This window comes from Globicephala melas, chromosome 17, assembly GCF_963455315.2.
Source record: "Globicephala melas chromosome 17, mGloMel1.2, whole genome shotgun sequence".
NCBI lineage: Eukaryota > Metazoa > Chordata > Mammalia > Artiodactyla > Delphinidae > Globicephala > Globicephala melas.
In genome coordinates this window covers 4655693-4682569 of record NC_083330.1, presented here as the reverse complement: position 1 = coordinate 4682569, position 26877 = coordinate 4655693, and the positions used below count along the sequence as shown (strand labels likewise).

The 26877-nt window shown below is 42.2% G+C and overlaps 2 protein-coding genes and 1 non-coding gene across 3 annotated transcripts; all 3 read left to right on the top strand.

Annotated features, from left to right (window-relative positions):
• The first annotated feature begins 6369 nt into the window (after positions 1-6369).
• MOS (MOS proto-oncogene, serine/threonine kinase) lies at positions 6370-7410 on the top strand. The gene has a single exon (XM_030859725.1). The coding sequence runs from the start codon at positions 6370-6372 to the stop codon at positions 7408-7410; it is 1041 nt and encodes a 346-aa protein (XP_030715585.1).
• A 17320-nt stretch (positions 7411-24730) lies between these two features.
• RPS20 (ribosomal protein S20) lies at positions 24731-25866 on the top strand. Its single transcript, XM_030859736.3, has 4 exons — positions 24731-24888; positions 25064-25163; positions 25423-25496; positions 25648-25866. The coding sequence occupies exons 1-4, from the start codon at positions 24886-24888 to the stop codon at positions 25828-25830; spliced, it is 360 nt and encodes a 119-aa protein (XP_030715596.1). The 5' UTR covers positions 24731-24885; the 3' UTR covers positions 25831-25866.
• On the top strand, positions 25290-25356 carry LOC115855089 (small nucleolar RNA U54). Its single transcript, XR_004040278.1, has one exon. It is a non-coding gene; the product is annotated as a small nucleolar RNA U54 (small nucleolar RNA).
• Positions 25867-26877: the final 1011 nt, after the last annotated feature.

The following is a 26877-nucleotide window of genomic DNA, read 5'->3' as shown; positions in this document are numbered from 1 at the left end:
CATTAGCCAGAAAGAAAAAGAGGGAGAGGACTCAAATCAATAAAATTAGAAATGAAAAAGGAGAAGTTAAAACAGACACCGCAGAAATACAAAGCATCCTAAGAGACTACTACAATCAACTCTATGCCAATAAAATGGACAACCTGGAAGAAATGGACAAATTCCTAGAAAGGGATAACCCTCCAAGACTAAACCAGGAAGAAATAGAAAATATGAACAGACCAATCACAAGGAATGAAATTGAAACTGTGATTAAAAATCTTCCAACAGGGCTTCCCTGGTGGTGCAGTGGTTGAGAGTCCGCCTGCCGATGCTGGGGACACGGGTTCATGCCCTGGTCCGGGAAGATCCCACATGCCGCAGAGCGGCTGGGCCCGTGAGCCATGGCCACTAAGCCTGCGCATCCAGAGCCTGTGCTCCACAACAGGAGAGGCCCCAACAGTGAGAGGCCCACATACCGCAAAAAAAAAAAAAAAAAAAAACTTCCAAAAAATGAAAGTCCAGGACCAGATGGCTTCACAGGTGAATTCTATCAAACGTTGAGAAGAGCTAACACCTATCCTTCTCAAACTCTTCCAAAAAATTGCAGAGGAAGGAACACTCCCAAACTCATTCTATGAGGCCACCATCACCCTGATGCCAAAACCAGAAAAAGATACTACAAGAAAAGAAAATTATAGACCAATATCACTGATGAATATAGATGCAAAAATCCTCCACAAAATACTAGCAAACAGAATCCAACAACACATTAAAAGGATCATACACCATGATCAATTGGGATTTATCCCAGGGATGCAAGGATTCTTCAATATACGCAAATCAATCAATGTGATAAACCATATTAATAAATTGAAGAATAAAAATCAAATGATCATCTCAATAGAGGCAGAAAAAGCTTTTGACAAAATGCAACACCCATTTATGATAAAAACTCTCCAGAAAGTGGGCATAGAGGGAACCTACATCAACATAATAAAGGCCATATATGACAAACCCACAGAAAATATCATTTTCAATGGTGAAAACCTGAAAGCATTTCCTCTAAGATCAGGAACAAGACAAGGATGTCCACTCTCGCCTCTATTATTCAACATAGCTTTGTCCTAGCCACGGCAATCAGGGGAGAAAAAGAAATAAAAGGAATACAAATTGGAAGAGAAGAAGTAAAACTGTCACCGTTTGCAGATGACATGACACTATACATAGAGAATCCTAAAGATGACACCCAGAAAACTACTAGAGCTAATCAATGAATTTGGTAAAGTTGCAGGATACAAAATTAATGCACAGAAATCTCTTGCATTCCTATATACTAATGATGAAAAATCTGAAAGAGAAATTATGGAAACACCCCCATTTACCATTGCAACAAAAAGAATAAAATACCTAGGAATAAACCTACCTAGGGAGACAAAAGACCTGTATGAAGAAAACTATAAGACACTGATGAAAGAAATTAAAGATGATACAAACAGATGGAGAGATATACCATGCGCTTGGATTGGAAGAATCAATATTGTGAAAATGACTCTACTACCCAAAGCAATCTACAGATTCAATGCAATCCCTTTCAAATTACCAATGGCATTTTTTACAGAACTAGAACAAAAAAATCTTAAAATTTGTATGGAGACACAAAAGACTCCAAATAGCCCAAGCAGTCTTGAGGGAAAAAAACGGAGCTGGAGGAATCAGACTCCCTGACTTCATTCTATACTACAAAGCTACAGTAATCAAGACAATATGGTATTGGCACGAAAACAGAAATATAGATCAATGGAACAGGACAGAAAGCCCAGAGATAAACCCACACACCTATGGGCAACTATTCTATGACAAAGGAGGCAAGGAAATACAATGGAGAAAAGACAGTCTCTTCAATAAGTGGTGTTGGGAAAACTGGACAGCTACACGTAAAAGAATGAAATCAGAACACTCCCTAACACCATACACAAAATAAACTCAAAATGGATTAGAGACCTAAATGTAAGACCGGACACTATAAAACTCTTAGAGGAAAACATAGGAAGAACACTCTTTGACATAAATCACAGCAAGATCTTTTTTGACCCACCTCCTAGAGTAATGGAAATAAGAACAAAAATAAACAAATTGGACCTAATGAAACTTAAAAGCTTTTGCAAAGCAAAGGAAACTACAAACAAGACAAAAAGACAACCCTCAGAATGGGAGAAAATATTTGCAAACGAATCAACGGACCAAGGATTAATCTTCAAAATATATAAACAGCTCATGCAGGTCAATATTAAAAAAACAAACAATCCAATCAAAAAATGGGCAGAAGACCTAAATAGACATTTCTCCAAAGAAGATATACAGACTGCCAACAAACACATGAAAGGATGCTCCAACATCACTAATCATTAGAGAAATGCAAATCAAAACTGCAATGAGGTATCACTTCACACCAGTTAGAATGGGTATCATCAGAAAATCTACAAACAACAAACGCTGGAGAGGGTGTGGAGAAAAGGGAACCCTCTTGCACTGCTGGTGGGAATGGAAATTGATACAGCCACTTAGGAGAATAATATGGAGGTTCCTTAAAAGACTAAAAATAGAATTACCATATGAACCAGCAATCCTACTACTGGGCATATACCCAGAGAAAACCATAATTCCAAAAGAAACATGGGGGACTTCCTTGGTGGCGCAGTGGTTGGGAGTCCGCCTGCCGATGCAGGGAGCACGGGTTCATGCCCTGGTCTGGGAGGATCCCACGTGCTGCGGAGCGGCTGGGCCCGTGAGCCATGGCCACTGGTCCCGCGCGTCTGGAGCCTGTGCTCTGCAACGGGAGAGGCCACAACAGTGGGAGGCCCGCATAGCACAAAAAAAAAAAAAAAAGAAAGAAACATGGACCCCAATGTTCATTGCAGCACTATTTACAATAGCCAGGACATGGAAGCAACCTAAATGCCCATTGACAGACGAATGGATAAAGAAGATATGGTACATATATACAATGGAATATTACTCAGCCATAAAAAGGAACAAAATTGGGTCATTTGTAGAGACGTGGATGGATCTAGAGACTGTCATACAGAGTGAAGTCGGAAAGAGAAAAACAAATATTAACACATATATGTGGAACCTAGAAAAATGGTACAGATGAATCGGTTTGCAGGGCAGAAACAGACACAGATGTAGAGAACAAACATATGGACACCAAGGGGGGAAAGTGGCGGGGGGGTGGTGGTGGTGTGATGAATAGGGAGATTGGGATTGACATATGTACACTAATATGTATAAAATGGATAACTAATAAGAACCTCCTGTATAAAAAAATAAATAAAATTAAATTCAAAAAATTCAAAAACAAAGAGACTCTGCGCTCCCAATGCACGGGGCCCGGGTTCTATTCCTGGTCAGGGAACTAGATCCCGAATGCCACAACTAAAGATTCAACAGGTGGAAACAAAAATCCTGCATGCCGCAAGTAAGACCCAGAGCAGCCAGATAAATAAATAATTTTTTTAAAAAAATAAGATAATATATAATAACTATTATTTACAAAATGATATCAGAATTTTTACCCCAAGTAGAGGTTCTCAAAACAAAATCTTTAAAGCATGTAATATTTGTATGCAGACACTCCTCCAACCAGCGCTGCCCTCAGTCTCTGTGATTGAAATCAAATTCAATAAGCTATTAATTCTGTCACCTGTTGTCACATCTTGTGATAAATATGCTGTCACTTGCCAGATGCTGAAGGATCTCTTCACAGCCAGGCTGTCAGTCAAAGAGCAGAAAATGTCAAGCCTCTATTTACTCTTAGAACCTGAGAGCCTTTTCTTACCTGTAGGTGCCCAGTCCCTCGACTTTCCTGTGTTTCATCTGCAATTCTAGGGGAGACAGTGCATCCTCTGTTTTCAACACGTCTTATTCTTTGCCTAATTTATTTCAGGATGACAAAGTTACTGCATTTGATCAGATCAGTGTGAACCCTCCAAATCTTTAGTGTATAACAATAAGGCAACATGCCCTTATGTCTTTAACCTCAAACAAAACTTAAGTGCAGAAAAAAATACTCTAATTAAACTTTAAATTGGTTTAACATGATAAAATGATGTTACTTCAGCCCTGGTAGGGTACATTTTAAACCAATACTGTCTGACAGATCTTATTATTATAATCCCATATACATCTTTTTATGAGTTTCATAAATAATAATTAGCATTTAGGTATTACTAATCAGGCCCTGATAGTATTTGGAACTCTGTTAATCTTGACGACAATCCTGAGGTAGGCATATTTTCCTCATTTTGCAGACAAGGAAACCGGGGGACAGTAAGAAACCCAGGCCATTTGGCCCCAGAGATTGGATATTCAATTAAATACTCTTGGGCAGATTGGCAGATGATGGAGCTAATGAACTTGGGATTTGTGAATGGACAGAGTACCATTATTTTCATTAATACCTTACATTTTATGTAAATAATAAAGTCAAACTGTGAAGAATGAATTGTTTATGCTATTATCTTAAAAATAAAGATTATATTATAATAAGTCACATCATTTTGCATTGTGTGTAATACCAAGAAGGTTAAGGCACTCCACTGCTCTTATCTGGCTAATATTCACAGCATTCCCGATACCATATAACAGTTTCAGAGACCTAGATTATAATTCCAACTATACGATGGCTATTAAATAGAGTTTGCAATATAGACTTATAGAATATAATTTTGTTACTTTCTTATTTTACTCTATTCACTGCCATCCTTTCATATGTCAGGTTTGACACAACTGTATTTCTACTAAAATATTTCATAGTTTACATTTTTTAGTTTTTTGTTATTACTCCAGACAGGGCTCCCCAAACTTTGTTCCAAAATAAAAAAGTTTACTTTAATAATTATCCTAATTTCTTAAGTAAAAAGGTTGAGGCTCAAACAGGTTGAATATTATACGTGATAACACATGCTAAGTCAGAGGAGTAACATATTGATAGAACAGAAATCTTATCCTAGGGCTCAAAGGACTTTCAATGGCTTATGTAAATGGACTGTGTTTATTAACACCTTCTTGGAACAAATATACTTCAGAAGCATAGACCTATCATTAGAAAAATGTGGTTACACATCACCTACATGCTCTAAGTGCAGTAAGTCAGGACAGAACTTTACCATTTGATTTTTCAAAAGGTAGATCCTTTCATTTTCCTTTGTTTTTTCTCGAACAGGGTAACATTGTCAGTCTTCGTTCCAAAGGTATGGAATGAAAATTTTTTTTTATTATAAAAATTAGAACGGAAGAACTTACAGCTGGACAGCACAACCCTGGATTTAATTTCAACATCTGGTTTTCCACATTATATGATTCTGTGCCGCTTTTATTTCTTCGGATTTTTCCTCTCCTGGGATTCTCTCATATTTGTTATTATTTGAAGCTCTGGTCATGGCTCTGAATCATTTTTGTGCTTTTTCCTCCTCTACCTTCAAAACTGCTTCAAAACTTCTGTAAGTCATTTGTTGAGAAGCCTAGAATCTCTTCTGCAAGTGAGCTGGCTGGGTGGACCTGAAGGGCTGCTAGGGAGTTGATAGGTTGCTAAGAATATAGCTGATTCACTTTGTTGTATAGCGGAAACTAACACAACATTGTAAAGGATTTATACTCTAATAAAGATGTGGGAAAAAAAATCTTGCTAATTTGCTACGTAAGCTGCATTTTCCTTTCTCCGATGAATTTAGGGGGCTTGTGTTTTGACCTGTATCAGTGATTCTGTTTGGATCGATTACTTTCAGATTACCATTTTTTATCCCTATATGAACGTTGCACCTAATTTTCCCTGTAATCGGTTCAACAAATGTCAGCTGTTCGTGTTTCAATTCTTCCTGTCGATAACTGCTGGAAGTGATTTAATGCAGCTGGAGAATAAACTGACAATCATTATAGCCTGCAAAGTGTGAAAACATTTCATTGCACTGTTGTGGTCTCTTTAGTCTGAGGACTGATGACGCTCAGCGGATGAGACTTGGGGGAAAGAAGCCTGCTTTATAATAATTAAAGAAATTGTGTAAAAGAGGGGTGAGGCCTGGGGCCGCTCGGGGCGGTTTATCCGGTGCACCCTTCTCCAGGGCTTCTTTTTATACGAATGCACTTTAAGCGTTGAAGGGAAATGCTTTCATCTGAATGGGATTGTCGTGCTTCGTTCAGGCTGTTTCCCCATCTGATAAAATCCCTCGCTGAGTACCAGCACAGATGGGGCTCATTTGGGGAAGACAGAGGAGACAAACGCTGGAGTGGAGCAGAGGCGGCGGCAGCCAGCGACGCCTGCAGGCCCGCGGGGTCTCCTCTGCCCTGCCCGCTCACCTGCGCCCCGGCGGGGTCCACGCGGCCGGAGGGATGCCCTCGCCTCTCCCGCGGCGCCCTCACCTGCCGGGCGACCTGTCCCCGTCGGGGGACTCGCGGCCCTGCAGCAGCCCCTGCGAGCTCCCGGGGCCGGCAGGCAGGCTCTTGGCGGGGGGCACCCCGCCCCGGGCCCCCCGCCTCCCGCGCCGGCTGGCCTGGTGCTCCATCGACTGGGAGCAGGTGCGCCTGCTGCGCAGGCTGGGAGCCGGCGGCTTCGGCTCCGTGTACAAGGCCACCTACCACGGCGTGCCCGTGGCCATCAAGCAGGTGAGCAAGCGCACCAAGAACCGGCTAGCCTCCCGGCGCAGCTTCTGGGCCGAGCTCAACATCGCTCGGCTCCGCCACGCCAACATAGTGCGCGTGGTAGCGGCCAGCACGCGCGCGCCCGCGGGCTTCGACAGCCTGGGGACCATCATCATGGAGTTCGGGGGCGACGTCACTCTGCACCAGGTCATCTACGGCGCCACCGGCTGCCCCGAGGACCAGGGGCCTGCCTGCGGCGCCGGGGAGCAGCTGGGGCTGGAAAAGTGTCTCAAGTACTCCCTGGATGTGGTCAGCGGCCTGCTCTTCCTTCACTCACAGAGCATCGTGCACTTGGACCTCAAGCCGGCCAATATTCTGATCAGCGAGCAGGACGTCTGCAAAATCGGTGACTTCGGCTGCTCCGCGAGGCTAGAAGATGTGCTGTGCTTGCGGGCCCCTCACCACCTGGGCGGCACCTACACCCACCGAGCGCCGGAGCTCCTGAAAGGAGAGCCCGTCACGCCCCGAGCGGACATCTATTCCTTCGCCATCACGCTCTGGCAGATGACCACCCGGGAGGCGCCCTACTCGGGGGAGCGACAGCACGTGCTCTACGCCGTGGTGGCCTACGACCTTCGCCCGGCCCTCTCGGCGGCCGTCTTCACCGCCTCCATCCCCGGGAAGAAGCTGGAGAACATCATCCAGCGCTGCTGGGGGGCCAGGGCTTCGCAGCGGCCAAGTGCCGAACTTCTGCTGGTGGACCTTCGCGCTTTAAAAGCTGAATTGGGCTGACTCTAAACCTGCATCCAGATAAGCCTTTGTCTTTGTTTCTATTCATTTTTAACGAAGTCAAGATGTACGAAAAAACATATAGTAGGATGAATTTTTAGAAAATAAAGTTCCTAAAAACTCCTTTCGTCTCAAATGCTTTTTCTGAGACAAACAGCAGAGCTACAAGTCTAGTAGTCCTGGTGGTACTTAGCACCTAACCTTATCCCTTTACAGATACTTCAACAGTTCCATAGTATTGCACTTATTCAAATCTGTTATTGATAAAAACCACTTTGTCCAAAACAGAACTGAATTGGAAAATGCCAAAATTTTCTGTAAGTTCGAATAATATGCTCCATACCTAAATTTAAACGATTAACAGTTTACTTGCTCCCATACCAAATAAGTAAAAACTTTTTTAAAAAAAGATTTGTTTCCCTCCTCCTCCCCCCGCAAAACAGCTACTTGTTTGTAATGACCTTCACACATAACAATTTACAAATTGAGATAAATTTATTTTTAAAGGAATAATGTTTTTAATGAGTTCTTGGGATATTTTGCACCTGTACATTCCATGAGTAGAAACATTTTGCTAAAATAAAATACTTAAATATACTTTAAAATACTTCGAAACTGGGTCCCTTTTCCTGTTATTTGGACACAAAAGTAGATGACACAACAAGGAAAGATTATATGATGTGAGAAGAAATGATGACCCCGAGGAACAGTAAAATTTAACATTGGGATGGAGGAGAGCAGAAAAGGAGAGCCAGACTGCCCACCCAAGAAATCAAGGCCATGGCTGCTGGTACATGGGTTTAAAAGAATGAGTTGCCTGGACCTTGTCATTAGGACAAAGCTGACTTCCACTGGGCAACAGCACTTTCAGCAAGGGCTTGATGTAGAAGCTGTGTTTGGACTGTTAATGAGAAGAGAGAAGCAGAAACCTTTAAAAGGGTAAGGTACACCGAAATGTTTTGAAATTGTTGATTTGGTTTAGTTTACTTTTAGGATAAAGTCAGTGAATTTATCTGTGAAAGAAGGAAGAGGAGACAGATAACTGATGAAGTTTAAGAACTTGTGGAAGAAATGAAAAGTAATGCCCAGGGAAAGAGACTGTAGCCTTGGAGAGAAAGCATCTCCTCCTGGATGTGAGCAAAAGAGGGCAGGACAACTGCTACCACAGGTAAGATTTTAAGCAGGAAGAAGGGGACTGGGGAAGTTCTCATCTGTGGACTTCTATTGTTTTTCAGTTAAGAGTGATTAAGGGTAGAGGGTCTACAGAGTGAGGTCATGATTTAGAACTGTTCTTGAGGGAAGCAAAAGGGAGCCGTCATGACTGTGTATAATATTGGTACAGTGCTGCCAGCTCTGTCTATGAAGCTGGGGACAAACCAGCCATAGACCAACACCAACAAATGCTTCCCTCTGTGTACTGTAGCAACAGGAGTTCATGTTGGCAAGTTTAAAATACAATGGATAAAAAAAAAAAAAAAATCACAGTGGGTCAGTTTGTTCTACCAGGTGTGTTAAAAGAAGATTCTAACTATGCTGAATATCTCATTCCAGACTGACAGCTATAGAAGGATCCCTACTAAAAATATTAAAGTCCAGAATTCACTTCCCTGAATGAACATGGCCAAAGCTTAGACTCAAATATCTTCCCTTCTCCTGGGAACCATTCAGAGTGACAAAGAGAACAAGGGAAGGGACCTTGTAAACCACATAGTCAGGGACACTAGGAGACACAGAAACTGTACAGATTCCAAATGTCAGTAGTGATGCCTAATGACTGGAGAGACCCTGTAGGGAAAGAACGCAGGGAGCCGTGTGGGTAGCTCAGGGGAGGACCCAGGGTCCTATCAGTGGCAGATCCCAGAAGGACGTAGCAAAATAGATTCTCTGAAGAGCAGATGGCCACGTGGAGTGCAAAAGTTGGGGTGAAACTCCTGAGATCAAATGGGGCTGAGCTTACGAGAGTTGGGAGGGAAAGAAGGAACAAAGAGTGCTGAGGAGGGTCTAGCCACGGCAGAACTCGGAAACATGTAGCAAAATGAGAGGGTCACCAGGTGTGGGGCAGGAGGCACGAGACACAGAAGCCTCCTGAGCCCAGTTAGCTTGGAGGGAGAAAAAGGTGTGGCTGCCTGGAGAAACCCACAAAAAGGCCATTTTTCAAGGAAACAAATATGGTCTTTGTGGTTGCAGAGAAAGGAGGTCTTTGAGGTGTAGGAAGACTACCCAGATAGGACGCAGAACAAGCCCATGGACTGTGCATTTGGAAATGCTGAGTCACAGGAAATTATCTAAAGTAGACAAATCAAGTCAGAGGTAAAAGCATATTTAACAGAACAAAGAGAAGTATTAAAAATACCACTGACTTAAACTGGGGTGGAGGAGGGGAGAGGGAAACAGACACAAGTCATCAATGTTGTCACTGTCCATACAAGTAAGCCCGCAGAGATGGTCTAAGTCTGAGGACATTACAGACAGGGAAATAACAGAACAAAAATACAACAAACATGCTTCCTCAAAAGCAGAAGTACCAAAACAAAAGGCAAAAGAACCAAACACAGACTGAAAGACAACACTATAAACCATAAACACAATAATACAAAATGTCAGATTTCATTAACTGTAAATGGCTTAACTCATCTATTAAAAGAAAAGCTCTGTGCTGTGAGATAAACTCCTTTTACTCCAAAAGTAGGAGCCACGATTTTATCCTAGGATGGAATGGAATTGAAGCCAAAGAAGGAGAGTTAATAATGTTAAAGAATGCAATTCACAATAAAGACATAAAAGGAATAACTGTGAACCAAATACCATAGTAACAATTTTCAAAGACTAGAAATAACAAGCAGTGTAAGGGCAAATGGAAACACTGTTCGTAGGAGACTCATTTCCTTCATTCTGTCCAAAACAGATTAGATGGGCATGAAATAAGGGATGATGCAGAAGACTGACAAAATCAATAGGATACATGTGATTGTTACAAAATCAACAGGATACGTGTGACATTCAAGACCCTACAAAGATAACTATAGCTTCTTTTCAAGCACCCACCAAAAACTGACCTATACCATGAACAAAACCTCAAATTCCAAAACCTAAAAATAGTAAACAGAAATAAAATTAAACTTTTAACAAAATAAGAAAAGAAGAAGATCCTTTTTCTGGAGATTTTAAAACTCTTAAGTAACTGTGTGTCAAAATGAAATGCTAATCAGAACTGCAGGTCCCCTCCAGAGCAACAATAATGAAAACACTTATATTGGAACCCATGGGAGAACAAAGTCAAAGAAAATGTGTAGTCTCGAGTAAAACTGAAAAAAGAAAGAATAAAAACAAATGAATTAAGCATATGAGTCAAAGTTAGGAAAAGAACAAAAAAATTCCAATTTTATATATATGTAAAACTATATATGTATATGTAAAATATACCTCTAATTGGAAACCAGACAAACTGACTCTAAAATTTATATGGAAAATAAAGAAACAGAGCCAGAAAAATTCAGAAATAGGTGAGCAATAAAGGTGCATAACTCTATCAGATATTAATATGTAGTATATGTATGTAGTATAAAAACTAAGTAATGGAAATGAATACACAGGGCATTGAAACAGAACAGAATGTTCAGAAAAAAGACTCAAACACTCAAATATGGGAATTAGTATATAAGAAAGACAGTGGAGAAAAGATGAACTTTTCAATGGCATTATGTTGGGACACCTGTGTGGCCAACTGGAACCAAAATTAGATCTCACAACATACACTAGGATAAGTTCTCAATAGGTCAAAGATTTAAGTGTAAAAATGAAGTCATGGGAAGTACCAAGAAAAGTGGAAATTTCTTTTTAACATTAGAGTGGGAAAATCTTTCCAAAGTCATAAAAGAAACAATTGATAGTCTCAACTACAAAAAGAGGGAATATATTTGCGTGGAGAAAAATTAACAGTACGAGTAAGGTCAAAGAGAAACGACAAACTAGGGGAAGACTATTTGTACTTCAAATCATAGCACTTCAAATCATAGCAAAAAGCAAATCTCCCTAATATAAAAAGAGCTCTTAGAATTTGATAAGGAAAAGACAAAGCACGAACAATGAGCTCACAGAAACAGAAACATGAATAATCCTTAAATAGATAAGAACTACTAATTAGAGATACTATTACCCATTACGGAAAATGAAAACATCACCAAAGTCTAAAAATTTGACAGGTATAATTGGTGAGACATGGGGAATTAGGCCCTCCCGGATATTGCTAATTACAATACAAGTTGCTATAAACTTTATGGAAAGTAATTTGGTTACATCTATTTAAATTACAAAATCATTTATCCTGTGATCCAGTAATTCTACTTCTGGAAATTTGTCCTGTTGATATACTCATGGGTATATGCACACGTTCATTCACTGCAGCATTTCTGTAGCAGCAAAAGATTGAAAGCAAGTCAAGTATCCATCAATCAGAGCTGGTTAGATGACAAGACATCCATATAATAAAACACAGTGCACATGAACACAGAGAATAAATAAGGCTTTTACTGTTACGGAGAAAGCTGCATAATGTATTTTTAAAATTAAAAGCAACGTGTAAGACAGTGGTGAAGGAAAATGAGTATGCTACACTATGCTTCCTTTCGTGAAAGAAAGAAGGAAAATAAGGATACATGTTCATATTTGTTTGTATTGGCATAAGAACTTTAGAAGGAAAAACAAAAATGAAATAAAAGTGGTTATCGGTAGGAAACGAGGTGGGTGAGGCGGGAATATTCTTGAGAGTTTACGCTTCATATCTTCTATAGTAATTTGATGTTTGAACCCTACGAATGTATTGCCTATTCAAAACTAATAGAATTCAACAGTAACAAATATTTAAAAATGAAGTCAAACCTCAATCTGCACAAGTGTTCCTTAAACCACCTTGAATCCTCTCTTCCAATAGCTCCTGTCTCGGGTACATAAAAGCCCTGTCGTTACCTTCAGCCAGCTTTCCTCGGGCCAGCTAAATCATGCTAAACATGCTTTTCACTGTGCCGGGAAATTCATTTCTGTCTGACCTTTCTCAGGTTCAAAGCAGAGAGCAGCTGACTGGGCTGTGGCCCTTGAAGGAAAAAGACTCAAACGTGCGCAGGTTAAGTTACATCCATCTGATGAACATCCAGATTCCACTCTCTGTCTCCTTCACAGCTCTCATCACTCTTGCAATTACTATCTTTGCTGCTCAGAAAAGTCATCATCATCAGAGCTAAAATTTATTGAGTATAATGTACCAGGAACTGTAAAGTATTTTACGTATATATCAAATTAAATCCTCACAACTACCCTATCATATTTACTATTAATATTATTATATTTTTCTTTTGCAGTACGCGGGCCTCTCACTGTTGTGGCCTCTCCCGTTGCGGAGCACAGGCTCCGGACGCGCAGGCCCAGCGGCCATGGCTCACGGGCCCAGCCGCTGCGCGGCATGTGGGATCTTCCCGGACCGGGGCACGAACCCGTGTCCCCTGCATCGGCAGGCGGGCTCTCAACCACTGCGCCACCAGGGAAGCCCATATTTACTATTATTATTTCCTTTTTAAATTTGAGGAGAAAAGCACAGAGAGGTTAAGAACTTGCCCAGGGTCACACAGCTAAGTGATTGGGCCAGAACCCATGTCCTTCACCATTCCACTCTGCCACATAAGATGGTGGTGATGTCAGGGAATACCCTACTCTTAGCTTCATTATTTCAAATGTTTAAACGATGTATTTTATCTAATTCATAAAAGTCAACCAAGGAAACTGCTGTTGGAGGGCATTACTTGGTGCAAATATTAGGATAGTGTCATTGGGGATGATTTTTAAAGGGAAACAGAAAAGGTATCTGAGAAAAATAATGTGGTGCCCAATGCTGATAAGAGGAGATAGTTATAGAGTGTCCTTATTCCTTTCTTTCACATAAACCTGATTATAAGATAATGCTTATGCACATATTCAGCATGCATATATTTCATCTCCAGCATATCCTCAGCACCACTCCAGGCACAGCAGGAGGAAGCAGAAGTATAGACCCAAGAGTCGATGTTACATTCTAGTTGAAGAGGTCATGCAAAACTAAATTTAATTTAAGATGTTGTAGATACCAATTTCATTACTGATAATATTAAATACATTTCCAAAATTTAAAATTGCCTGACAGTCTTGGAAAATGTTGGAATGTCCAGGGAATTATGAAGGGCAAAAATACTCATTTATCTCTCTCTTCTCCCTCCTAATATCCTCATATGTGACAGCAGATAAATTTTTCAAAGCATTTAGTCACAAGGACAAAGGGGATGAGAGAGAAAATTACAGAAACAAAATTTGGGAAGCTGGTGAATTCAGTATGCCTTAGAAAGCTTAATCCTGAGGCAGCATCTCAGGTTCTCCTGAACCTGAGATGCCACCTGAGTGATACCACAGAATACCCCAAAGTCTTAGCATTGGCTGTTTAAGTTCACAGAATCTGCCAACCAAGCTAATACCCTCTAGGCAGGGAAATATGAATAGTTCAAGGAACTAGACCTCAAGACACTGACAATGGAGATTCCCCAGTAAAACAGGCAGAATACCCTGCAGCAGTGGGGCTTTCATTCTTAAAGGTACATCCACATGTGCACAGTTACCAGTCAGCTTTTTAGTGCCCCACTATTAAACAGGAGCAGGCAGCTTGGTTTATTTCTTTTATAAAAAAGCCTTTAATATGAAAGAGGAAGATCAAAAAAATCTTAACTATCCTTAGAGACATATAAAAGGAGCTATTGGCTACTTGAAAAAAACAAGGTTCCATTTTTTTTTAACCTAGAAAACAGTAAAGAGTGCTTGGAAGTTAAAGCTACAATAAAAATATAAGTTAAAATTCATTAGAAAAATTGACACATAAATATAAACAAATTTCTCAGAAAGGAGAAGAAAAGTAAAATATTGAAAATAGCAAGACAAGGCAATTGGAGGCTCAGTCTGGGAAGTCTGATATCCAAATTTTAGAAGTTCCAGGAAGAGAAAACATGGAAAATAGGAGAAAAGTATCAACAATTTAGGAAACAAAACTCTCCAGATTGAAAGGATGTAATATTGATTTCCCAGACAATGAATGAAAACACACTACAAGAAGGCATATCACGATAAAATTTTAGAACAGCAGGGGCAATGAGAAAGTCCTAAAAGCTTCCAGAAAATTTTTTAAAAATCCAGATCACATACCAGAGATAAGGATCCTAAAAGATAATAGAGGTTACTACTTATAAAATTCTGAGGGAAAAACATTTCCAACTTAGAATTCTATACCCAGCCAAACTATCAGTTGAATAGACAAGCTGACTAAAGACCTCTCCAGACATGCAAGGTCTCAAAAATTTACTACTATGCACCCTTTCTCAGGAAACTACCTGAGGGTTTACTCCACTAAAGCAAGAGTATAAACCAAAGAAGAAGAAAACATAGGATGCAGGAAATCAATACAATACAGAGACAAAGGGAGTCTCCAAGGCTGATGGTGAGGAATGATGACAAGCTGTCAATCGTGTACTAGTGCAGATTAGAGCAGGTCCGAAGACTCAAAGATGATAAAACAAATGAATATCTGTGTTTGAATGGACTGAAGGAACATTTCCACAATTTGAGGAGAGTTTGGATTTAACTTAATGATGAGTACAGAGAAAACAAGGCAAATGAAACAAAAAGTTTACTAACTTTAGGGGACATGAAAAGTTGGGCAACACAAGAAAAGCAAATGCTGCATAAGAAATGATTCAGTTTAAAATAGCTGTGTATAGCTCTAATAATGCAATGTTGTATGTTGATCTAACAAAAGCTATAACGTAAAAACGATGAAAGGTTCAATGGAGGGGAATTATGACTATAGGTAACAGGAATAGGAGTGAGAAAAAACTAAATCCTAATTTTCCAAAGAGAGAAACCACTAAATAATACCTAAAACTAAAAAAATCAAGAAGTCTCTGCATAAGCACACTATTTAGAGATGCAGAGACTTAGACACCAAAACCGACAGCAAAAGAGAGTTAAAAGTGGTTAACAAGACTCTAAGAGTTGGTGTGGCATCCTAGAGGGATTTTGGGGGGCAATAATTCTAGTGCGATTATTTGACTCTTCAACTGACATTCATGTATAACTGATGAAAATCAAAACAAAATTTAAAAAACAAAAAGAAGAAATTGAGTGTGTGGCTGTGTCTTAGGAGAAGGTGGAGATAGGGACATATTTTAATGTGCTTTCTCTATGAAAAGAATCTTAAGAAACAAACAATATCAAAGCGATTGAACTAAATATTCCTTCTGATTACTCTGATATGTGTGCATCAACTCACTGTGGAAAATCCATACTCTCTTTTTACTAGAGTAATAAAGTAATACCATCTCCCTCAAAAGCCTAAAAGAAAGAAAACAAGCCCCCCATTCAGCTAAGGAAAGCAGAAGCTTAGTTTAGTCCTTCGAGAAGGACTAAACTAAGGCAGGACAGCTTCCTGAACACTGCTGAATAGGGCATCAAATTACAAAGAGGGAAAACCTAAAGGTCTATGGAATAATAGAGCGCAGCCAGAAGAAACTTAAAGGGAAAGGAGGAAAATGCTTGACAGAATAATGGCGCCAGGAGCAAGTCCCCTTACAGAGGACTCAAGTTACAGAATTTCCCGGACTTCAGAACTGGAAGTAGATGTTCCCCCTTTCAGGAATGGTGAATCATATCAGAACACGCTCCTCAGTCAGTCTGACCAAACATTTGTCAAACGCTGAGTAATCTTTAAGTCCTTAAGAAATGTCAATTCTGACACAATATGAACAATAAGAATCTTTTTTAAGGCAGGAAAATAGCCTGTTTTCTCAAACGAATGTCATGACAAGGGTCACGCTGGTCTACTCTGGGTAGATCACGTGACTATCATTCACTGTCCACTGGAGTGTATCTTTCCACAATTATTGCAGAATTTCCTGCTACTGTAACTTGAGCTAGAATAACCCATTAATTACCAAGACAAATTTGTTTCTGCAACAGAGTCGATTAAATTCAGGCTTGAGTATGCAATTAGTGGATTGTTTAGCATCTTCTCTTTTAGCTTTCTTGCTGTCCATATTCTGGGCATTCTGGTACTTATCAGCCCCTCCACTAGGGCGTTAGGAGAGAAAATGATGGAGAGACATTCAACAGTTTATTCTTCTATTTTCTAACAGGTCCGCTATCCAGTACTGGCTTTAATTGGATGTGAGGACAGCTTTTAGATTACATTTATCTGCATTCTCCCCACTCTCCTTATTTTGCAGATTCCTCCTTAGGCAATAAAAATCCAATTTTAAAGAGGTGTTTTTTTGTTGTTTGTTTGTTTTTTCTTAATTCTTTAATGAGGGTCCCAGAGTCAGACCTGTAGTTGGAACTCACAACTTCAGGCACGCATGAGAGTAGTAGGAGCCCCCATTGGTATTTCCTTTGAAAAAAGGCTCAAAGCCGTCATGGAAGAGATCACTAAGAAGTTGGGAGTATTAGTTGGTTGCCTCCCACAATCCCTCTGCCTCTCCCCATCAAAAAGACAAAAAGGTAACCAGGAAATAATGGCTTCTCCTTAACTGTGGAGGAGCTGTTCAAATGGAAAAGAAATTTACCCTGAAGAGGATGTCTGGGCAAAGTAGCCTAGGCTACCCTAGAGACGGAAGGAGAAAGCTCTGTGGAGGCGCCTTCCGGGAAATACTGCCAGGGGAGAGGGTGGAGGGGTGTACAAAGAGCTGAACTCAGAACAGCTGCTGGCTAACTGCTGGGGTACTCTTTTCCCTGCCTGCAAATGTGGAAGGTGTTGTTGGGGGGCAGCCCCTGGAGAGGTGTCAGGACACTCAGAGGACAGCCAGCCAGTGTCTCCCAGCAGAGGGAAGGGGGTGACCATCTCTCCTGACTGTAGCTGTGTTTGGTGATTCTTCTGTCTGGGAAAGTCGAGGAAACCAAAGAGTGAATCAGTCATGCTTCCTGTTTTCAAGGAGCTTTTAGCCTACCACCAACAGTTTTACTAAAACTATATATTTTTTTAAATAAATACTTTACATACCACATACCAAAATCATTTCCAGATGGATTAGAGAGCATCTGTAAAACTGGAAGAAAATAGAATTGAATAGTTAATACAAATTTGCAGGAGGAAGGGATTTCGTTTTTGTTTTTCTTTTTTTTTTTTTAAGCAGTTTTTGGGGTTTTTAAAATTTATTTATTTATTTTTGGCTGCGTTGGGTCTTCGTTGCTGCATGCGGGCTTTCTCTAGTTGCAGTGAGCGGGGCCTACTCTTCGTTGCGGTGCACGGGCTTCTCATTGTGGTGGCTTCTCTTGTTGCGGAGCACGGGCTCTAGGCGTGTGGGCTTCAGTAGTTGTGGCACGCTGGCTCAGTAGTTGTGGCTCGTGGGCTCTAGAGTGCAGGCTCAGTAGTTGTGGCGCACGGGCTTAGTTGCTCTGCAGCGTGTGGGATCTTCCTGGACCAGGTCTTGAACCCATGTCCCCTGCATTGGCAGGCGGATTCTTGACCACTGCACCACCAGGGAAGTCCCTGGAAGGGATTTCTTAGCTCTTATAAAAGCAGTGAAAAAATGTATAAAGGAGATTGCCAGATTTAATTATATAAAAATTATAACTTCTGGATATTAAAATACGAATAAATAAAATATGGACAATGGGCTGAGAAAAATATTTAGCCAAAATGTGACTGAAAAAAAAAGGTTAATGTTCTTTCTATAAAGAACACCTACAAATAAACATGAAAAATCGGGCTTCCCTGGTGGCGCAGTGGTTGAGAGTCCGCCTGCCGATGCAGGGGACACGGGTTCATGCCCCAGTCCGGGAGGATCCCACATGCCGCGGAGAGGCTGGGCCCGTGAGCCATGGCCACTGAGCCTGCGCCTCTGGAGCCTGTGCTCCGCAACGGGAGAGGCCACAACAGTGAGAGGCCCGCGTACAGAAAAAAAAAAATTAAAAAATGAAAAATCATCATGCCCTAATAAAGAAATGGAAAACAAAATCTTGAAAAGTCAATTCACAATAAAGAAAACAAATTTAGGGGACAAATATGAAAAAGAGGAAAATGTTATCTCACAAGTACTAAGAACTGCAAATTAAAAATAGGGTGTCTTAAAAGTACATACATGCACAAAATTCTTAATGCTAATGAAGTTGTGGTAAAACAGGATCCTCCATACACTGCTGGGGACACTACAGAACACAATATTTTGGAAAGCAGCTGCAGTTTGGCAACATATATCAAGATTCTCGAAAACATTTATATTCACTGACTCAAAAATTATGTCTCTGGAAATCCATCTTAGAAAGTACTACAAAACAAGCATTTTAATTAACAGAATGTTCACTAAGGGTCATTTATTCTGGAGAAAGATTCAAAACAAGGTAAACGTCCAGAATGACTAAATAAAGTACAACACACAGTTGATTTAAAATATTATGATGGTGGTAATAACATGGAAATACCTGTACTACATTGTTAACTGAACAGGGCAGAATCCAAAACTTTGTATCAGTTTGATTATTACCTTTTTTAAATAAACACGTTTTTCTTAAAACATACAGAGAAAAAGACTGAAAGCAAAGTTTTGTTTGTCTGGGGGACTGTGGATGTCTCGTTTAGTTCTTTCATTTTTAAACTTCTCTTTTTTTCCAATTTCTAAAAATTCTTTGTAATATAAACATTTATTTAAAAATGAATAGTCACAAAAATCACTTGCATTTCTACAGATTAACAGTGAGCAACCTGAAAAGGAAATGAAGAAAACTCCATTTATAATACATCAAAAAGAACAAAATACTTAGGTATAAATCTAGCCAAGGATGTGGAAGACTTGTACACTGAAAACTACAGAACACTGCTGAAAGAAATTAAAGAAGACACAGGTAAATGGAAAGACATCTCATGTTCATGGATTGGAAGATTTTAATATTGCTAAGAATGTCCACACTACTGAAAGTGATCTACAAATTCAACACAATCCCTATCAAAATCCAGATGGGAATTTTTCAGAAATAGAAAAGTTCATCCTAAAATTCATAGGGCATTTCAAGGGACTCCTAATAACCAAAACAATTTTGGAAAAGAACAAATTGAAACTCCACCAATGCTGCAAGGGGGGGGCCGGCCAGCCGGGCAGGGGTCAGCATCTCAGTTAATCTATTCGTGGAAGTGACAGCCCAGAGCTTTCCCTGAATTCTAGTCTTTAGAAGCAAGTCCGAGGTTCCCACAATCAAGAAGAGGGCGTGAATCACCAGGACAGGAATCACAGGTGGTGGAGGCATGGGGTCGCATTTGAGGGTGTCCACCACACAGGAGCAGCGCGGCAGAATTTGTGTGTGGTGAAGACCAGGGGCTCCGAACTTCTCACGAAGGACGGCAAATGGTAGAAATCTTTTCTAAAAATGGTACGAATTCTATATAACATGGGAAGCAGAAGTCCGGGAAAAAGTGGCTGATAGATAAATATAGCCCTGGCTCCCCTGCATGACATCAGAATCAAAAAGTGTGGCCGCGGAAATCCTCTGCACTTTACCTGTGAAAGCTAGGAAACGGCACGTGTAATTCTTCAGGTTGTATATTTCAAGGAACCTTAGAATCTCTAGGCCCGCAGGCCTGGGAATAGGAGGATTATAGTGGGGGAGGACAGTACTAGGAGGCCTAGAGGGCCAAACATTCAGCTCCACCCCTACAGAGAATTTCGGGAGCTCGGCAGTTAAATATGATTGAAAAGTACCACCCCCGATGCAGGCTGCACATGACTCACTCTCAGTGGAAAGATCTTCCTGCGTCCCCGGTTTTGTTCCATTGCTCACTTTAGTGAGCAATGTTAATGAGCAAATAGAGTTAAGCTGACTGTGGGTCTACGGAACTTCAAACTCAGATTGAAAGAGTTAAGAAATGGGGATTCTATGGATAAAGAAGATGTGGTACATATATACCATGGAATATTACTCATCCATAAAAAAGAATGAAATCATGCCATTTGCAGCAACATGGATGGACCTAGACATAATCATACTGAGTGAAGTCAGTCAGACAGAGACAGACAAATATCATATGATATCACTTACATGTGGAATCTAAAGAAATGAACTTATTTACAAAACAGAAATAGAGTCACAGATAGAACTCTAGAAAACAAACTTACAGTTACCAGGGGGACAGCAGGGGACGGGGTGGGGAGGGATAAATCGGCGGATTGGGACCGACATATACACACTGCTATATAAAAAATAGATCACTAGTAAGGACCTACTGTACAGCACAGGAAACTCTACTCGATACTCTGTAATGGCCTATATGGGAAAAGCATCTAAAAAAGTGTGGATACATGTATATGTATAACTGATTCACTTTGCCGTACACCTGAAACTAACACAACATTGTATCAACTATACTCCAATAAAAATTTTTTTTAAAAAATGGGGATTCTACCTTAAAATGAACACATATTAGTAGCTCAGTGAAAGTTCTGATCCCAACTAAAGTGAAATCTATAAAGCCCTTCTATGTCATTTTATTTAACATAATAGGATTTTAACCTCTCAGATATACTAATACTACTAGTGATAAATATTAGACCTAACATATACTGAGAAATAGTCTAGCATAGTGGCCAAGACGCAGGCTCTGGGGTTCAGACACTGGCTTTTCCTGTGACCTTCCTGTCACCTAAGCTCAGCTTCCTCATAGATACAAAACATGAATCCAAGGTTGATGCGAGGATCGAACAGATTGAGGTTAACACAGGTAGTCCACTTGCAACGGTGCTGGCTATCCTATGTTCTAATCCTCACCTGTAACCCTAGGAAAGCCAATGAACTGCCTCTACATTTCACCCCCTTAGCATATGGCACGGGTGGGCACAAGAGAAAGTTCTTATTCTTTTTCTTTCTGGCTTTTATTCTGAAAGTTCACACTGATGAGTATTCCCATCAATTTTATTTAGATCAAAAATTATACAAAAAAATAGTGTCTAAGCAGACTCATTTGACAATCTGTCTTTAGCATTTTCTTCATACACATATACATGGGTACCATGAATTGAGTCACTTTTAACTGCTGTTAATTTCCTTTTGGAAGTGTAATCGTTTGATGACACTGTCATTGCAGCGAAAGACCAGTAGATGGCTGTCCACAGAAAGACACAAATACCTGCAGTAAAAGGCTTTACAAGATAATTTTCAAAGAACTACAAAAATTAGTGAAGGAAGGATATGGATACAGATATTGAAAACAAAGACTTTGCAATGGTCTGAAGAATAATTCTTAAACAGATGTGTGGTTCCCAAGGGGAAGGGGGAGTGGAGAAGGAAAAGGTTGGGAGTTTGGGGTGAGCAGATGCAAACTATGATATGCAGGATGGATAAACAACAAGGTCCTACTGTAGAGCACAGGGAACTATAATCAATATCCTGTGATAAACCATAGTGGAAAAGAATATGAAAAGGAATACATATATTATGAATCACTTTGCTGTCCAGCAGAAACTAACACAACATTGTGAATCAACTATACTTAAATAAAAATTTTTTAAAGAATATTTTTAAATTTTAAAATGAGACAGAAATTTAGTTCTATTTTTCACACTGAAATCTTCATTGCACTGCTGGAAGAAGTATCTATTGGGGCGTAACCTTCCCAGAGGGCAATTTACTTAATACCAAAGTATTTAAAATATGCTTATGCTTTGATGAAGCCACCAAAGAATAAGTGTATCTAGTCATTGATCTAAGGCATTAAGGCTGAGTTGAAAGATGTGTCTACAGCAGTGGTTCTCATCTGGGGGTGGTCTTGCCCCACAGGGGATATTTGACAATGTCTAGGGACATGTTTGTCACAACTGAAGGGGAGGGACTGGTACAGGCATCTAGTGGGCAGAGGCCAGGATACCGCTAAACATCCTACAATGCATAGGAAAGACTCATGTGTCCCCAGATGTCAACTGTGCTGAGACTGAGAAATCCTGGTCTAGAAGCATGTACCTCATGGTACTGTTTGTAAGAGGTGAAGCGGGGAAAACACCTTAAGTGTCTAAAAACAGAGGACTAGTTCAATAAATCATGAATGACCCATCCATACGGTACAGTCATTAAAAGGAATGCTGCAGAAGCATATTTACTGTGCAAAATATTCAGTGGATAAAGCTTACCAAACTGTATATACAGTATAAGCTCACATTTTAAAGGGATATGTATGTATCTGAAAGTGTAAACAGGTGGTTTATCTCTAAATGCGGGGTTCTGCGTTTTAATCTTCTTTTGTGCTTATTGTTAATATTTAATTTTTCTCCAGTGAATATTTCCCATCTAATGTTAGAATATTACATTTTTAATTGAAATCTGGGGACTACTGCAGTTGATAACTTTCAAGAGGAAAATATGACAAAATGTTTGAAACGAAATCTTATATGAACTTCAAAATAATGATCTTTTCATTGCATTTGTCTAATATCTCAATCAGCTGTTTCCTTAGTGCTAGTCACATCAATCATTTTTCCCATAAATGCTGGGCCATCTCTTGCCTTTTACTACGCTGAAGTTCTTTTTCTATAATCAAGGAAACCTAAGAATAGATGCACCAGATCTGTTATTGAAAAAACCCCACAAATGTACTTCTCAAGCACTCCACCATTGAATTTCTGGCTGTCTTTTGAGCACTGGTAAAACCTGAATGCTACTCAAGTAAGCTTTCTCTGAAGATTCGTACTCGGTATTAATGCAGCGGGGGTCGATCACCGCCCAGGGCGCTTGGGCAACTGCATTTTCGTCTGTCTGTGGCTGGTAGCCATGCCAAGACGTGAAAGCCGTAAGTTTTGAAGTCTCATTGAGGTTACAACTAGTAAAACAAGAATGCTGGTTCTCGGACTTTCTGCTGCAAATTCTACTCATAAAGTATTTACAGCCAATGCATGACATTTTAAAATAACTGAACTGGAAAATATCCAAATTTTGACATTTAAGGTTTTTTTTTTTTTTTGCGGTACGCGGGCCTTTCACTGCTGCGGCCTCTCCCGTTGCGGAGCACAGGCTCCGGACGCGCAGACTCAGTGGCCATGGCTCACGGGCCCAGCCGCTCCGCGGCATATGGGATCTTCCCGGACCGGGGCACGAACCCGTGTCCCCTGCATTGGCAGACAGACTCTCAACCACTGCGCCACCAGGGAAGCCCTAAGTTATTTGTTAAATGGAAGCAAAATCTAGTAGATATTCTTTGGGAGCCGAAGAAAGCCAGGTATTAGCTGTGCCTGATCATCTCCAAATAAGTAAGTCAACGGTATTATTTGATGTACGTTTTAAGTATAATTCCTCTCCAAGGAACAGAAGTGAAAGGCTCAAGAAAGGCCCCTAATTGGAGGGGTCAGATCTGTGGCGCTGAACAAATAACTCTTCTGCCCTCAGGTTCACCTGTAAAACCATACGACGTTATTTACTCTTGCTTCTGCCCCGTATCAAAGCCCAACTCACCTATTTCGTCCTACGTAACCACTCCGTCATCTTTAAGGATATGTGTCCTCATCTCTCCTGGCCACCCAGGTCAGCTGCCCGCTCTCGGTCTGTCCACTGTACTTTGTCCTAGTATTAAGGAGTATTAGGGAGGTCCTCAAGGGTCTCATGCAACATCACTTTATCCGGAGATAACACGCTTTCGAATTAGGTGGAGAGCCGGTGTCTCCAGGCGGGGCCTGGGTTGCACGACACACCCCGGGGCAGGCGCGGCAGCCCGGCGTGTTCGCCCTCGCGTCCCGGGAGGGGGAAGAACCACGCTCAGGTGCTTTTCAGAAACAGACCGCACATGCTTCTGCCGGTCTGGGAAGCCAGAAGATGAACTACCGCGAAGGAATGTTCCAGGTTATGAAAAATAACTGCTAATTTAAAGAATAAAAACTGACCCAGGTTATCAGTCATTTCCCCTAATATCCACGTGAGTTAACTCAGAAGAGTTACCCGTTTGTTTAGAGCACGAGTGATTCGGTTTGTACGGGAAGAAGCTTTGCAGGGTAGACTCCACAAGCACAGGAGTCGTTCTGACTCCTTAGAAGCCGGCGGTCGGCGAACCAGGACGGAGGAGTTTGTGGAGTTTTAGGCCAGGTCGCAGTCTCCCCATCATCCCCGCCAGGTGCCCTGAGGACCGCGGCTGCGCCTCACCCGACGGCGCTCTGACTCCGCCGGGCCAACAGGGAGCGCGCGCGGCCGCACCTGGCCGCCCCTCTGCTCGCGCCTCCGCCTTAGAGCCCGCCAGGCGATTCCTCTTCCGGGGCAGCGCGGAGGGGCGTGCGGGACCCGGATGCAGACGCGAGCGCGGCTATATAAGGGCCCGGCAGGCCGCACGCGTGCCTCTTGGAGGAAGACGCGGTAGCAGCTGTCGGGGAGTTTCGGGCTTCACTCTCCGGCCCCCGCTCCTGACTCACCGCTGTTCGCTCTCGCGGAGGAACAAGTCGGTCAGGAAGCCGCACCGCAGCCATGGTGAGTCGAGGGCGTCCCGGTCGGATCTCGGGGGGTGGGTGTGGGGGGTGCCGGGCTGGCGGGAGGAGACGGGACTCGCTTGTCCGGGGAAGGGGGCTGGTGAGCGCGCTCGTACCCGGGAGGTGATAGGCTGCCTCCAAGGTGCCTCTTTATCTTCTCACCTGTGGGGCAACAGGCTTTTAAAGACACCGGAAAGACTCCCGTGGAGCCCGAGGTGGCGATCCACCGGATTCGGATCACTCTCACCAGCCGCAACGTGAAGTCGCTGGAGAAGGGTCAGTGCGGTGGCTCCGGGGGCGGGGGACGGGCTCTGGCGGGAGCAGCGGCGAGCTGGGCTTGTGAGGCTCGAGGAGGCCGAGCAAGGACGGCCCCTCGGCGTGGACCGCGCCTTCCCCCGCCGCTGGCGATGAGGAGATGCTTACTGGGTTGAGTTGCGGTGATAGTCGCGTACGCTATTCTGAGCCGGCGGCCTTGGAGGCCGGTAAGGCCGCCCCTGTCGTGAGCGAGGGCCCAGACGCTTTTCCCCGCTTGTAGTGTGTGCCGACCTGATCAGAGGCGCGAAGGAGAAGAACCTCAAGGTGAAGGGGCCGGTGCGGATGCCCACCAAGGTGAGAGCCTTGGCGCTCCGGGGCGCGGGGGGCCGCCGGGCGGCTTCGGGCCTAGCGCGCAGCCCTGCTGTTCGGAGCGCCCCGCCGGGGGGTTGCGGAGCGCGGCGCTCCCGCAGCCTGGGTGCCTGGTGTCCTCTGTCTTCTGCTGCAGACCCTGAGAATAACGACGAGGAAAACCCCCTGCGGGGAAGGTTCTAAGACTTGGGACCGTTTCCAGATGAGGATCCACAAGCGCCTCATTGACCTGCACAGCCCTTCCGAGATCGTCAAGCAGATCACTTCCATCAGCATCGAGCCCGGGGTCGAGGTGGAAGTCACCATTGCAGATGCTTGAGCCAGCGGTTCTAATAAATTGATAATCGGCCGTTAAGCTTCGTGGGCTCTCATTCCTGACCCTGACGGGCCTTAGGGAGGGAGTCGTACTCCGGAATTCATTGCACCTTGTAGCAGGGTGACGAGAAGTAGGTGGGTAGCCTGGGTTCCGCTCTTCCTCGTTGCATCTTGCAGGGCCCACTGAGTCAGTTTGCACGTGACGTTTGAACGCTGAACTGCATTAGCTACAGAACGTGTGAGACCTTGCGTTGGAGGTGAGTACGCACAGCTCTGGCCGCCTGTGGGAGCCCTTCCCAGGAACATGTGTCTGCGTTCTACTCTGGGAGACCTGACTTGATAGATACGGGGTACTGTCAAAAGTTTCTGGGGCGATTTTCGCGTGTACAGCCATGGTTAAGAGCCTGACGCACTGGAGGACAAGTAGCTCGGGGAAGGTAACACCTTAGGTTTCCAGCCCCGGCTCTGCCCGGTGGTCATGGCTCCTTTTAAACTTGGCAGATTTCGAAATGTTTTTGAAACTTTGTTAATTTTATAGACGCCGGTGCCTTGATATTTTAGATTAGAATAGAAACGATCCCAGTGCTTAGATTAATGTTAGGTTACATCTGTAGACGAGCTTTACATAATCTTTCTGGAATTATTTTTCACTGAATGTATGTAGGTCGTCCAGTAGGAGGCTACATTAACGTGTAGTTTGCACATAGACATTAGCTTCATAAATTTACGTCAGCCTTAGGCCCGAAAAGCACATCGCATAGGTCACGTTCCGTTTATTCAGGCCCCTGTTGGCACAGTAGCGGATGACACTGCTTAACTACCGGGCTCTGCTTACATGTTACATCTTCTTGAATGTTCCCATTGTGTAGATATAGGAACTGGTTTTGAGGTTAAACTTGCCCGGCGTCCTAGGCTTAATAGCATAGCTGAGATTTCAGTGGGCCCATGGGTTGAGAATCCATCTTGATGTCCCATTAAAAGTATTAAATTTTTGCTATTAGTTTATAATCCGATGGATTTGCTAAATACGTGTTTTTCTGTTAGAGAAAAT

Coding starts and splice junctions, on each gene's coding strand:
- MOS (XM_030859725.1), top strand. CDS start 6,370: ATGCCCTCGCCTCTCCCGCGGCGCCCTCACCTGCCGGGCGACCTGTCC.
- RPS20 (XM_030859736.3), top strand. Junction 25,164..25,422: donor CGTGAAGTCGCTGGAGAAGG/GTCAGTGCGGTG, acceptor CCCCGCTTGTAG/TGTGTGCCGACCTGATCAGA. Junction 25,497..25,647: donor CGGTGCGGATGCCCACCAAG/GTGAGAGCCTTG, acceptor CTTCTGCTGCAG/ACCCTGAGAATAACGACGAG.